The sequence below is a fragment of the Schistosoma mansoni genome, chromosome W (assembly GCF_000237925.1).
Source record: "Schistosoma mansoni strain Puerto Rico chromosome W, complete genome".
NCBI classification, from domain to species: domain Eukaryota; kingdom Metazoa; phylum Platyhelminthes; class Trematoda; order Strigeidida; family Schistosomatidae; genus Schistosoma; species Schistosoma mansoni.
This window is the reverse complement of record NC_031502.1, coordinates 23188622-23202425: the sequence shown is the minus strand read 5'-3', so window position 1 is coordinate 23202425 and position 13804 is coordinate 23188622. Positions and strand designations below refer to the sequence as shown.

The window sequence follows — 13804 nt, the reverse complement described above, 5'->3', positions numbered from 1 at the left end:
GTCATTGAAACGGATCATAATTACCAAACATATTCTTCACGTTAATGCTATCAGATATCAGATTGTACTAAATGATTTAAACTTAAATCCCGAAAGGCGGGATCGTGAATGCGCACTGCTGAGGAGTCCCGCAATAGGACGAAACGGCTGTCCAGTGCTTCCAGGTTTTCCATGGTGGTCTAGCTTCAATTGACTTATGATCTTAACTATGAAGATATAGGATTATTATTAGTTTGACAAGAAAATGTAATATTGATATCTTTAATGCAATCAACTCCCCACAACAACAATATTGTTGTAGTTTGAATAGTAAGATAATATTATCCTTCCCAACTGTGACATGGGTACAAAGTTTGCAAGAAGTGTCACCATTTCCTTTTGTAGAACTATGGATGTACCAATTTATTGATTTTATACTAATTTGCACAAAATCTAGATTCAAACATTTCGAATGATTGGCTTCAATATAACTAAATCGCGACAATGATCTAATTGGTTACAATTATATTCACATTATATACTAGTTTATATGTATATAATATTCATTACTGTCTTTAAAAATAATACCATTTTATTAAATGACCTTAATTACAATTATTAATAATTATTATGATCGATTCAATAAAATGAAAATATAATTAGTTAGTAGTATATATGGAATTCAAATAAAATATTCATGCATATCCTCTACTAATAACAACAGAGTCTTCTATTAGAACTGAGTAATAATGCCAGGATGTTTGGGATGCGTTTCTCCCCATCCAAATGTAAATTGTTACTCCAGGACTGGCCTGCGTCAACACCTGAACTAAGGATAGGGAGTCAAGTAGTCGAACGCGTCGACAACTTCACTTATCTTGGAAGTCTGATCAGCCCTAATGGATTGGTGTCTGACGAAATCTCAGCACGGATTCAAAAAGCTCGTTTGGCTTTTGCCAACTTACGTCACCTATGGCGAAGACGAGATATCCGTCTATCAATTAGGGGACGAGTATACTGTGCAACAGTTCGTTCTGTTCTACTTTACGGCTGCGAAACATGGCCATTCAGAGAAGATACTCGCAAGTTACTAGTATTTGAACACAGATGCCTAAGAAATATTGCTCGCATCTGCTGGGATAACCGGGTAAGTAATAGTGAGTGAGGTTAGACACAGGGTATTAGGGAATGATGGTAAGTCAGTTGATGAGATCATGAATCTTCATCGACCGAGATGGTTGGGCCACGTGTTACGTGTGCCTGAACACCGATTACCACGACGCCCTATGCTGACTAGTATTGGGGATGGTTGAAAAAGAGTTAGGGGTGGCCAAAACAAAACGTGGCATCAGTGCTTGAAGTCACTAACTTCCAGTCTGACCCATGTTGGCAGATGCAGACTACTTGGTTGGGGTCCGCGTGACTATCGTAACCAATGGTTGGAGACTCTAGGTGACATGGTTCAGAATCGATCACAATGGCGTAGGTGTATACACTCTTTATCTTCCCTTAAACCTTGAGATTAAAATTGCTTCATATCTGTCTTCCTTCCTATGCTATATCCTTATATACGACCTTTCTTTCATATATTACCACCACTAAATTAACTACTTCTATGAATTCGGTGTTCATCTTGTTGTGCTAATGAGTGAGGTATGGCAACTTGGACCGATGCATAAATGTGCCTGGTCCTACGTTGTAGCTGACTGACTGACTAACAACAGTAAGTGATGAATATATTAGAAGAAGAGAATCAATAATGAAAAAGCATGTACCTTGTAATTTGTATTATTTATTTAAACAGCATAAAAAGGCAACACTTTCTTTGTGTTAAATCAATTCCATACGAATACTTTCTTATGTATTGAACAAGTTTTTGAAGGTAATTAATAGAGTTTAGTGAATATTGAGTTAGAGTTTAAAGCGACTTTGAGTTTCAGTGTTCGGATATCAACACTGAGATTAATGAATATCCCAGTTGAAAAGTCGTATATAGGATGATATGTTCATTCTGAATTTCAATGATAACTACTATACAAATATATTAAAGCATTTTATAACAAAAGGTATTACACATTTGCACACTGAAATTCAAAAACATAATATAACTGACGATATATGGGTAAAAAGTTGAACCACAGCTCTTATACATTGATCTAGCCTATCTCAGGTTAGACGCAAAGGATGGAAAGTCGATTGACCAGGTACAGAATGTTTATTGAATGAGATGCTTAGAACATGTATTACGCACGTACTACCTACCTTCACGCACGCGATGATGGATGGTGTAAGAGGTGGCTAGACTAAAACGTGGAATCAGTCTATGATGTTATTGACAGTTGGACTGGGTCATGTAAACTACTCAATTAACGCGATTACCATAATCAACGGTTAGAAACTTTGAATGATAGCTAATAACCGTTTACAATAGAACACATGCATCTATTCATTGTCTTCCTTTAGAACCTAAGTCTTTAGATTCTTTAAACTTTTACATTATTTCGATCTTTTTTAATCAATACTGTTACTACCTCTACTACTCTAGGGATTTACCCTAACAATCTCATCTCTCTACGCTAATGGATTATGATCAATTAAACTGATATACACAAACATATTAGGTTCTTCATTGCGTTTGAATAACTGGAAAAATCAATGATCTTTTTTGATACATTCACTAACGTGTATATCATATGTTTTAGCCTAAATTAGATTTACACATTTTGCAATGTTTTTTATTGACTAATTTGTGTAAACCATTCATCAATATCATAAATATGTGCTCAAAAAAAGACACAAAAAAATGTTCTCAGAAAAAAAGTAATATCTACTGGTTTCTCAAAAAGGAACAAATAAACATTAGTTAGTATGATAAAATTTAGATTGAGAGAGTGATGTATTTAAAAATTATTAAAAGTACACTAAATAAAACAGATTCATTAAATAGAAAGAGTTTTTGTGAAGATTTCAGTATTTTCATAGTTGAAATCATGAGTCAAGTGAAGCTAGACCACTATGGAAAACCTGGAAGCTTCAATCGACTCATGATTTCAACTATGAAAATTCATTAAATAATTAAATTAAGGAAACATTGATAATATTCAACTGTTGATTATTGTTTTTTTTTGAGGGGGGGGATAAATAAAATGGAAAATATGAAGAAAAACAAATTGTTGTTAGTATATAAGAACTCTCGTCTAAATTAGAGCGAATAGTTTCACAGTATTTGTATATTGTTGTTAGGTTCAAAGTAACACCTCAATATGATGCTACTCTATATATGAATTACATAGATTATATAGTTGACTAAAATCTAGTGATAAATAAGTGTTTGACCAAATTAACATATAAATAAATCTATCACATTAGCACAACAAAATCAATAATGAAGGAATAGAATAACAATAAGAATAAGAACAAGAATAATAGTGATAATGAAAAATACTGAACATTTGGAATATGGTTCGATGAAACAGAGAGAAAAGGTACATATGAAGGAATACTGGGACTCAAAACAGAGTGAAAGATAAAAAGTGAATGTATCTGTGTCATTATGAACAATTCTGAAATAAATCAATAAACGTCTGTTATTAAACAGACCTCAACCCATATTATTTAAAATACTATTCAATGACTTCATGAACTGATATTACATTTTTTTGGCCGCTCCTACGATTTCTACCAACTGACTGTTGCACTAGGCAACGTCGAAGTTGGCGGTACTTTGGCAAGGATAATGTATGTTCCAAAAAGCCCCATTCAGTGAAGATTCACAACTTTACAACCGATTAGTTATTTTTAACTAAAGCCTATACATAAGATTAATATTCTATACTCAATCGTTCAAAGATATGTGAGCAATGCTTCGAAGAAAAGTATGGTCGAAAATCTACAGTCTACACAAATCTCCTGCTTTTACAGCTATAGTTGTCCATTAAGTACTTCATAACTATTCCAATTCTGTTATTTCATTTACTCCGTTTCTTGTCCTGGTCTCTTCAATTCAATCTTCCGCTCGCAGACATTTCACTTCCGATTGCTGATACATACTACTTATATCTGTCAGCATACGCAGCACATATCACGTACTCATATAATATGCCATCGAGTGACGATTATGTCTCCTGATATTTCAATCGAGATTATGAACTGATAAATGTTAGACAACCATTGTAAAATTCGGAAGCACATGACGACCGTTTTGTCCTGGTATGCAACTCTTCAGCAGTACGCATCCACGATCACGGGCGCGAGACTTAAACTCAGGACCTTTGGTCTCGCGTGAATCATTTAATTGTTTCTAGATTGAATGCTGTAAGTAATGGACATGTCATTGATAATTCTTTTAAAAAGGGTTAATTTCACTTGTTGTAGATTAGCTTGATTCGTTCTCAAATATTATTAGATTCCGATAACAGTCCTTTGAGTAAACGTATTACTTCAGAAAATGTATCAAATCAATACAGCCGTTATCCCACCCCTCACCAGATATCTCAGAAGTGAAACTACTGTCACCAAAGGTATCAGATGATCGTCACGCTATATCATCACAAATTAGTTGAAATGATATGAAGAAGTTCTAATCATTAGGCGTTTGTCATGAGACTTGAAGGTCCCGGATTCTATCCTTAGTGAGCTTGTGGTCATGTACCGTTGATAAGTCCCGTTGTAGGACGAGATATCTTCTTACTGCCGTTTGGTTTACAATAATATCACAAATGAGATCAATCTATGATGAATACACCATACAAATATGCTGACTAGTATTGGGGATGGTTGAAAAAGAGTTAGGGGTGGCCAAAACAAAACGTGGCATCACGCCTTGAAGTCACTAACTTCTAGTCTGACCCATGTTGGCAGATGCAGACTACTTGGTTGGGGTCCGCGTGACTATCGTAACCAAGGGTAGGAGACTCTAGGTGACATGGCTCAGAATCGATCACAATGGCGTAGGTGTTTGTTTTATAAACCTCGAAAACCTTGTTTTTTTTCTGTGTTGATACATAATGTAATATGTTACTTCATGTGAAATTATATTTATTTACAAAAACCAGTGTTTAAAAGTTGATTAGCAAAAGAAAAAGGTGTAAGAATATAGAATAAATCAATAGATCAGGTGAATCTCAAAAGTAGTAACTAAATAATTAAAACAGATAGGAAACACAAAAAAGGGTAACACATGCCTTTCATCATGTATATATATAAATTGATAATTGCTAAAGCATTTACATTTTGTCAACTTTTTTTTTAGATAAATCAATGACAAAAATAGAAAATGAAAACCATTAGGATCAATGGAACGAAATTGAATGTGTTTGTCGAATACCAAAAAACAAACAAAACAAATATGATAGATTTCAAGTATGTTACATGCAATTTATTCTTTTCGTTTTTTAACCTGATTATTGATACTTAGAACAATGAAAGAAATTACAGTTGAGAACTACAAACGATGAGATCATAATTTATGGATGATCTTCGAGTAATCTTTCAGTTAGGCAGTCAGTCACAACGTAGAACTTCATACGTACGTACATCAGTTCGAGTTGCCATACCACATTAGCACAGAGATACAGTTGTCGATTCAAATCCCATAGTGGTAGAAGTAGTAAGAGTATAAGCATTAATGTGAAAGATTAGGGTTTGAAGATGTTATTGAAGGAGTATAATACAGTGAAATTCAGAAGATTAGAATTTGGTAGAACACAAATAGTGGATGCACCTTCGCCATTGTAAACGATTTTGAGCCATGTCATTCAAGGTCTCTAACCATCAGTTGTTATCATCTCGCGGATCCCAACCATGTAGTCTACACCTACCAACATGGCTCAGTCCAATTGTCAAAGACTTCATGGATTTGTGCCACCCTTTGGTCTGGCCGCCCCTAGCTTTCTTCCAACCTACTCCTACACCATGAAACATTGCACATCGGGGCAGTCGGTGGTTGGGCATACGTAACACGTGTCCCAGCCATCTCAACTGATGAAGTTTCACTACTTCATCGATCGATTTGCCATCCTTACCTAGTACCCGTTTCCCAACAACTACATTACTTACCCAGTGGTCCCAGGATACACGAGCAATCCTTCGAAGACACTTATGATCGAATACTAGTAGCCTACAAATATCCTATACTCTTATCGGCCATGTTTCGATGCCATAAAGTAGGACGGACCGAACTGCTGCACAGTAAACCCGTTCTTTTGTTGCTAGACGGACATCTCGCCTACGTCATAAATGACGCAAGTTGGCGAAAGCTAGACGAGCCTTCTGTATCCGTGCTGAGATTTCGTCACACACCCGACCACAAGGGCTGATGAGACTCCCAAGATCTTGAGGATATCCACCAATTTACTAGAGTTAAATGAGGTTTGTAAATTAGTTTGAAGAATTAGGATTAGGATATACAGTTGGACATTAGGGTTAGGAATAAGAATGAGGGTTTTATCACGAACTAATATCAGCTATAATTCCAAAATAGTATTAAGCTATAAGAAAAAATGAATTTCAGGCCATTATCTCAGATGTTCTATCTTAAGTCTGATTAGTTCATCCAAAAATTGTAGTCTCGCCATAATTATGAATTGTTGTGTGATTAATTCAAAGATAAAGGTGAATAGGTGATCAATTATCATGTTCCAAGGGTTGATTGAATAAATTACTTGAAACATGATATAAAATTGATAGTATGAGGATTTGAAAAGTCTTCTTACATGATCAAATATTAACAGTGGTTACGTAAGAATAAAGAGGTGAATACTTAAACAATTCAAGTAGAAATAATAAGATGACAAGTACGAACTGATGAATGACAAGAAAGTTGTAAAATGCTTTAGTCTAGTAAATAAAATATTGGATGAACGTAAAAGGCATGTTGATGTCCAATGTAATGAAAATGAATGATTAAATTTCTTTTAAAAATAGAATGGAATAGTAATTAAAGTACTGGACTTTCTATCAATAATTCAAAGACATCAACTCAACTTCACCCAAATTTAATTTGGACAGATGAATAGTATCACTATCCCTCACACAATCAATGTGCCAAAGAGTTGGGAACAAAATTACACTTGTCAAATGTTTTATATTATATATACAGTATAAGTACAAGTGAATCATGCGCAAAACCACGAGGAATATGATAAAAACCAATCTCGGAAAAGTTTATTTGAGTCAATATTTACCTACATCATTAAAATATCATATTAAACTATGAATTTACAGTAGTTGAATAGAATGTAGATGTAAACACGGCTTCATCTACTTTGACTTAGAAAATCCTGATAAGACTATTATGCCTAGCATATCAGTTATAACTTACATACAAGCATATCTACAAATCCAAGGAGTTAACCAAAAGATTTTTTCAGTATTATGCTAATAAACTTATGACAAATCTATCTTATGATTGTAAAAAAAAGGCATTTTTTAGAGACAGAAGTGTAGAGCATCGATCTTGATCATGCACACTACTGTTAAACAAATACAATACTGAAGATTTAGGCTGATATAATATATATAAATGTAATTCTTTCTCTCATTTGGGATTGTTGGACACTGGCATAATGAACATTGAACCCATAAATTCATATTTGTATCACTTCTATCTTGATTATTGAGTAAATGATATACTTTTTCCCCTGTGTTCTAAAGTTCTTCAATTCAATGATTATAAACACTTTTAATCATTCGAATTACTTAATAAGAATAGAAATGAATCATGTATGACATTGAGTAGCATCCTGACAAAAACACTTTCTCTCATATACATAGTAAATATAAATGGAACTATTTATAATTTGAGTTTTTAAATAAAAGATAGCCAAATATTTATGATAATTTACTGATATAACTTTCTTTGTTTAGAATATGGGGGATCCATCTAAGGGAGTAGGAAAACCCTCATTCCGAATCAATGGTGTGCATGGGCTCCACAACCCTGAAGGGACAAATGGTGTATAAAACTATTGTTGGTCACCAACTACCATGACACTGCATCTCCTAACGGTACTCCACTGCCTTGTGGATTAAACCTCTAGGTCAAAAGCCTGGGAAAAGGCCCCCTTAGAAAATCGTTTGTTTCGCTTTTGACACCCGGATAGTAATCGAGCCATTACACAAATCAAATGAAGTGTGGAACATATACATTTAGTGCCCCCCCATGTACTAATATTTATGTGTTTAAATAAACAGAAGATAACTTACTGATACAACTTACTTTGCTTAGAATAATTTCAGGAGCTAAATATTCTGGTGTACCACAGAGAGTCCATGTTCTACCTTTTACACGTTTAGCAAAACCAAAATCTGTTATCTGTAAAAACAAAATTTATGAAAATTACAGAAAACATTAAAATATATATATATTCACTTAATTTCATTAAGTGATTAAACCAATCATGTCAAAGATTTAAGTTGTCTTCAAACTATTTCAATTTGGATAGTCAGTTATTATCAGTGATCCTTACACATATGGTATAACTTAAAGTTAAATATATACACGAATTGATAGTTGGAAAAAGGGGTAAGATCATGATCAAAATATTAAAAACATTTCTATAATTATGGTTACTTCTTTTAAGTTAAATCAAATCTTTCTTTAAGTTAATTAAAACGCCACCGTATTCAGAGTATTGTTTTCTTTATTAATCTATATGATTCTTTTATATCTAAAGCTTAGATTCTTACTATGCCGCGTACTATTAGACTACTGGAACGATCGGAGCCGCAACGTCGCAAGAAAGAAGACAGAAGACTGGTAAGTTGGAATGTTATTCCAAAAACAATTTCAAATATAGTACAAAAATCTCGAGTTTTTGTAGTTTTTGGCTGAAAGTAAATCATCATTTCGGATAGCCAATAAGTACATAGGGGGTCCTTCTTATTCAACCAATAGGAGAGCTATGCGTCGACATTCTAGAATGTTCCTCTAGCGTTGATTGGATGGAATGTTTTCGGCTTTTTCTAGGCTTCTTGAGTTTGCCAACGAGTCATCCTTACACATTCTAGGGTGTCTAAATCAACACTTGGAGAATTTAATGTTAAATAACTATGGATTCGTTTTTCTTTACAGTTCCTCGGTCTATTCTAAAAATCGAATGAAACGTGAGATATCATTCACAAAATAAATTCCACCATGTCGAACAAATGGACATGTTAACGAATACAAACTAACAGTGAAATAACATGATATGTTACCATTGACATCAATTCATACAGGCAATCATAAATATGAATTAGATTTGAAAAACGTCGAAACTCTGGACCAAAGAAAAAATGTTAACTAATGTCTAGAACCATTACATTTAGGTCAATCTCCAATCAATAAACATAACGAAAAAGAATCAGTCAATCAATCAATCCCAAAAAGAAAAAGTCAATCACATGGTTGAAAGTCAATTGTGAACAATAATTAACAGAAATTCCTGATAGATTAGAATACTAACACTTGAAATAACAACCAATTTACAAACAAATGAATCACAATGAACTAATTTAGCGTTTATGCAGAAGCAATTTTAAAATACTCAATTCTACCAGTCTCGCGTCAGAGCACTTAACCGATAAACCACTGAGCCGGCATCCAACGGTGTTAATGTCTAACTTCAACTCGCGAGTGCGGGATCGTGGATGCGCACTGCTATGTAGTCCCATAATAGGACGAAACGACTGCCAGTGCTTCCAGGTTTTCCATGGTGGTCTAGCTTCAAGTGACTCATGATTTCAACTATGAAAAATACTGAAACCTTCATAAAACCCCTTCTGATTATACTCAATTCTACTTGAAATATGTTTGTTAAGAAAGAACAAGGAGATACAGAGAGAACAAGAGAGATTAGTAATAGCTAGTCTCAGTGATAAAAAAACATACGCAATTCAAAATGCCAACCAATTAATAAGCATTTAGAAAATTTTAACTAAGTAATCCTCGGGGGAAAAACAATTTTGTGTTAGTTTACGCTTTCCATACTATCATCATTGTGGTCCACATATAGTTCTTCTGTTGTATCATGATCTCTCTTATATATTGTGCAAGACTAAATGTATCAATAATTCCAATTGGATAACATTTAATAAATAAACAATTGTGTCGTAATATCGGACTTATTTCCAAACCTTCCTATTGTTTAACGATAAGTTTCTACTACTAAACCAGATAAGCTCTTTGAGAAGTATTCATCTCTGGACAAATTTTTCGTCTAATTAAAAGGTTTCTCAAGAATATCCTCTCTAAAACAATATCAGGAATGGCATACAGTACCTACAATTCTAACGGCAGGCATGATACCGTTTGATAATGAAGCTTAAATTCAATAGTCTACATTTCGAATTCTTGTCGATTCACAAAACAACACTATACTGAATTGGACTGCATAAATCGTTAAATGAATACATGTTGGTTATCAACTTTAAGTCCTCAATAAGAAAGGAATTGCAGGAAGATTTTTACAGCAATAAATATTTAGTTAGGTTTGGTCTTTTTTTTTCAAGTTTCCATAACAATGAATAACACCAAAAAAGTGGTAATTTGAGCCCAGAAAACACCGGATAGATGTTTTATTTTAAGATGACACTTTATCAGCAGTATGACTTTTGTATTTACTATGTAGGAGCTTGAGCTATTAGTTTTATTGTGATATTATTTTATCCATTGAAATTAACATTCATTGATTAGGATAATCCATCTTTACTCGATCAGTATAATGATGAAGACTGACTACAACCGTCACTCTCTTGAATTTTTATCCTTATTAAACTACCGATTTGAAATCTGAACACCACCTACTACTTCGATGAGCAATGTTTGTTAGTGTTGAATTAAGTTGGAAGAAAGCTTAGGTGCGGCCTAAATCAAGAAACGGTATCAGCGTATGAAATTATTGACGATCAGTTTAAAATATATTGGTAGATTTAGGTTATCTGGTTAAGTTCAGTGAGATGATTGTGATCATCATTCATCTTACTAATTTCATCTATAGGTGTTTATGTGTTACAGGAACTTTGAACAACATACATCTGTTAGGTTTTACGTTGATTATGATTTATTGAAAATCTCACCATTGATGATAAGGAATATTATATGATATTTAGTTTATTTAACTGAATCGATGAACATTATATTCATGATTCGATAGTTTCTAATAGGAATGAAACAACTATGTAGCATTTAAATTCACTTAGTATTGTTTGTTTGAATATTCCCATTGATGTTTAGGACCGCAACTGGTCAGTCTCTAATTGGCATATGTGCATAATGTGCGTATTGCCTCGATATAGCCTAAATTCACAAGCATGGTAAGCAAAGATGGATAGTGGTTAGCAGTGGAATCCAGTTTGATGCGCATTTCGTCCTATTTGGGACTCGTCAACTGGATGTACCTGCATCTCAGAGTTGATGTTCACTCTGGGACTCGAACCCAGTAACTTTCGCTACAAATGCCATCGCGTTATCCACTCGGCCACTGAGTCCTGATAGCCACTTGCTTGTGCAATGGGGTAAAGTTTAAATTCACTTAGTATTGTTTGTTTGAATCTTCCCATTGATGTATCATTTTACTGGTATCAATAGACATTTTCTTTATTCAATTTTATACGATATTAATTGTACAAGATGTCAGAAGTAAACACATTGATAATATAAGTCATTATTTTTATCAGTTACATCATCAGACCAACTAATTTATGAATGAATATCAATTATTCGGTTAAAAATAGAGTTGAATTCACGAGTCAATCTAAGCTATACCATCATTAAAAACCTAGAAGCACTCGACGATAGTTTCGTTCTAGTATGGGACTCCAAATAGTGTGCATCCACGATCTCTACAAAACCTCAAAATCAAAAATAGTCAACAAGTGATATTTCAATTTGACTTACAGAATTCGATCTTCAGTGTGAGTTAAATAAACATGACATTGGCCACTAGTCTACTTAATGATTAATCAATGTGTAAACAAATATTAACAGTCATAGTAATAGTCCTGTTAGTCATTGTGATAAGCCGAAATTTTAGAAATTTCAACTAATTTTAGGAAACCTTCAAAAACAATATTCGGACAATCAATTATTTCTTTATGAGATCACGATTTCGTTTCCTATGTTTCCTTCCTTCCTTCTTTTCTTACTGTCAACCACACTTTGTTAGTTGTAACTAGAACTGACATGTCGTATATATATATATATATATATATATATATATATATATATATATAGGCATGAATAAATATAGTCTCATACACCCAACGTTTGTTTGTTTTACTACATTCGAACGAGAAGCAAATGAAGATAACAGTAGTTCGTAGCATGTAGTGGAAGTATCATTAGTATTCTTTGCTACTTCTATCAACAGAAATCGTCAGATAAAGGTGTATGATAGTATTAGTAGTAATCAAATCGATAAGTAATTACGTTAACTACGTTTTATAGTTTCAAGTCTCTTTATATCAGAGAACCATTAGGAATATTGTACTATGATGTAACCCAATTCGTCAGTCAATTTGCATTAGACAATTACAAACTGAAACATACATATGTACATACAGAGAATACATAAACTACAAACAAACAGAGAGAGAAGAACATCAACAACTACTGATTAGGCAAACTGAAGTGACAGAAAGTCAGAAAACAGTCTGACATTTTTATCCATTACCACCCAACTAATAGTTGTAATGATAATAATAATACAAAAAGCAAGATAACGTAAACGTGAAGTGTAAAAAATAGTCCTTGAGAGAACAATTCAGAGATTTAACTGATATTTTGTTTCTGTAAAATAGAATACTAGGCGGATCAATAATGAAATGTTAGTAAGAATCCTAGGGAAGTGGATCAATATCCAATTAATTCACGTTATCTTTAAGATATGAACCAAAACTTAAATGGATGTTGTGATTTAGTGAGTGGTTAAGTCATTCAATTTTCGACTATCAGGTTGTAGATTGTAAAACCCTACTTCATCTATTTCCGTTCACGTAGTATAACGCCAGTTCTAATAGAGAAACTGAGAATCGAGTTTGTGAAATTATCAGAATGCCTAGATAATTCCTCGAAAAAGTCTTCAAACGCCGAGAGAACGTTAGAAACAGTTCAACTAGTCGGAGTACTTTAGAAACACCTAAGAGATATTTAGGGAATAACTTATTGTGTTGTTAATATCCGATTGGACTATTATTCAGAGTGTTATAAATTTTGGCTTCCAATAACTTAAGGTCATATATGTTCACGTAAATACCCTTATTTTATGTACATAAACTAATTTCAAACACTTCCCTTCATGTTTTTTGTGTTCAAGGTTCAAGAATAGAAGACTTTTGAGGATTAGGAAGCGGTTAGAAGGTCGGTTTCTAAATGTGTTCAAGTATAAGACGTATGAAAATAAATTTACGATTGGAAAATGAGTGATAATTTTAAATTTAAGCGGTATAAGGGTCTACCTAATCTCAGATAACTCTCAATATAGATCATGTGTCATATAATTAAATGAAAAAGAAACACTTCCGCGTTATTTATCTACAGTGAAACAATAAGGAAGACAACTTTCAGCATCTAAATACTGTATCAAATACATACGGCATAGAAAGAAGTTTTGAATTAATACTCAATTTTGACTTCAAACGAATCATCTGTTATCGATCAAATTCAAGGAGGAAGAAGCAAATTTAGTGGATGAACAAACAGATCTGCACAACAAAACCAATATTCATAAACTTAAGATAAATATGCTCTGTCATACAGTCTCATTGAATCTTTTCTATTGTCTAGTCAATTGGTCCATGCAATTAAACAATAAAGTTTTATAGTTGAAAGCGTGAGTCAATTGAA

At 33.4% G+C, this 13804-nt stretch overlaps 1 protein-coding gene across 1 annotated transcript in view; it reads right to left on the bottom strand.

Moving 5' to 3' along the window:
• The window catches only part of Smp_152330 (serine/threonine kinase), a gene marked incomplete at both ends in the record, with an annotated part of 61742 nt that overhangs the window by 11401 nt on the left and 36537 nt on the right, over window positions 1–13804 (bottom strand). The window contains one exon of the mRNA XM_018789022.1: window positions 8198–8294. Within this exon, the coding sequence (XP_018654506.1) occupies window positions 8198–8294 (97 nt within the window). The remainder of the gene's footprint in view (window positions 1–8197; window positions 8295–13804) is intronic.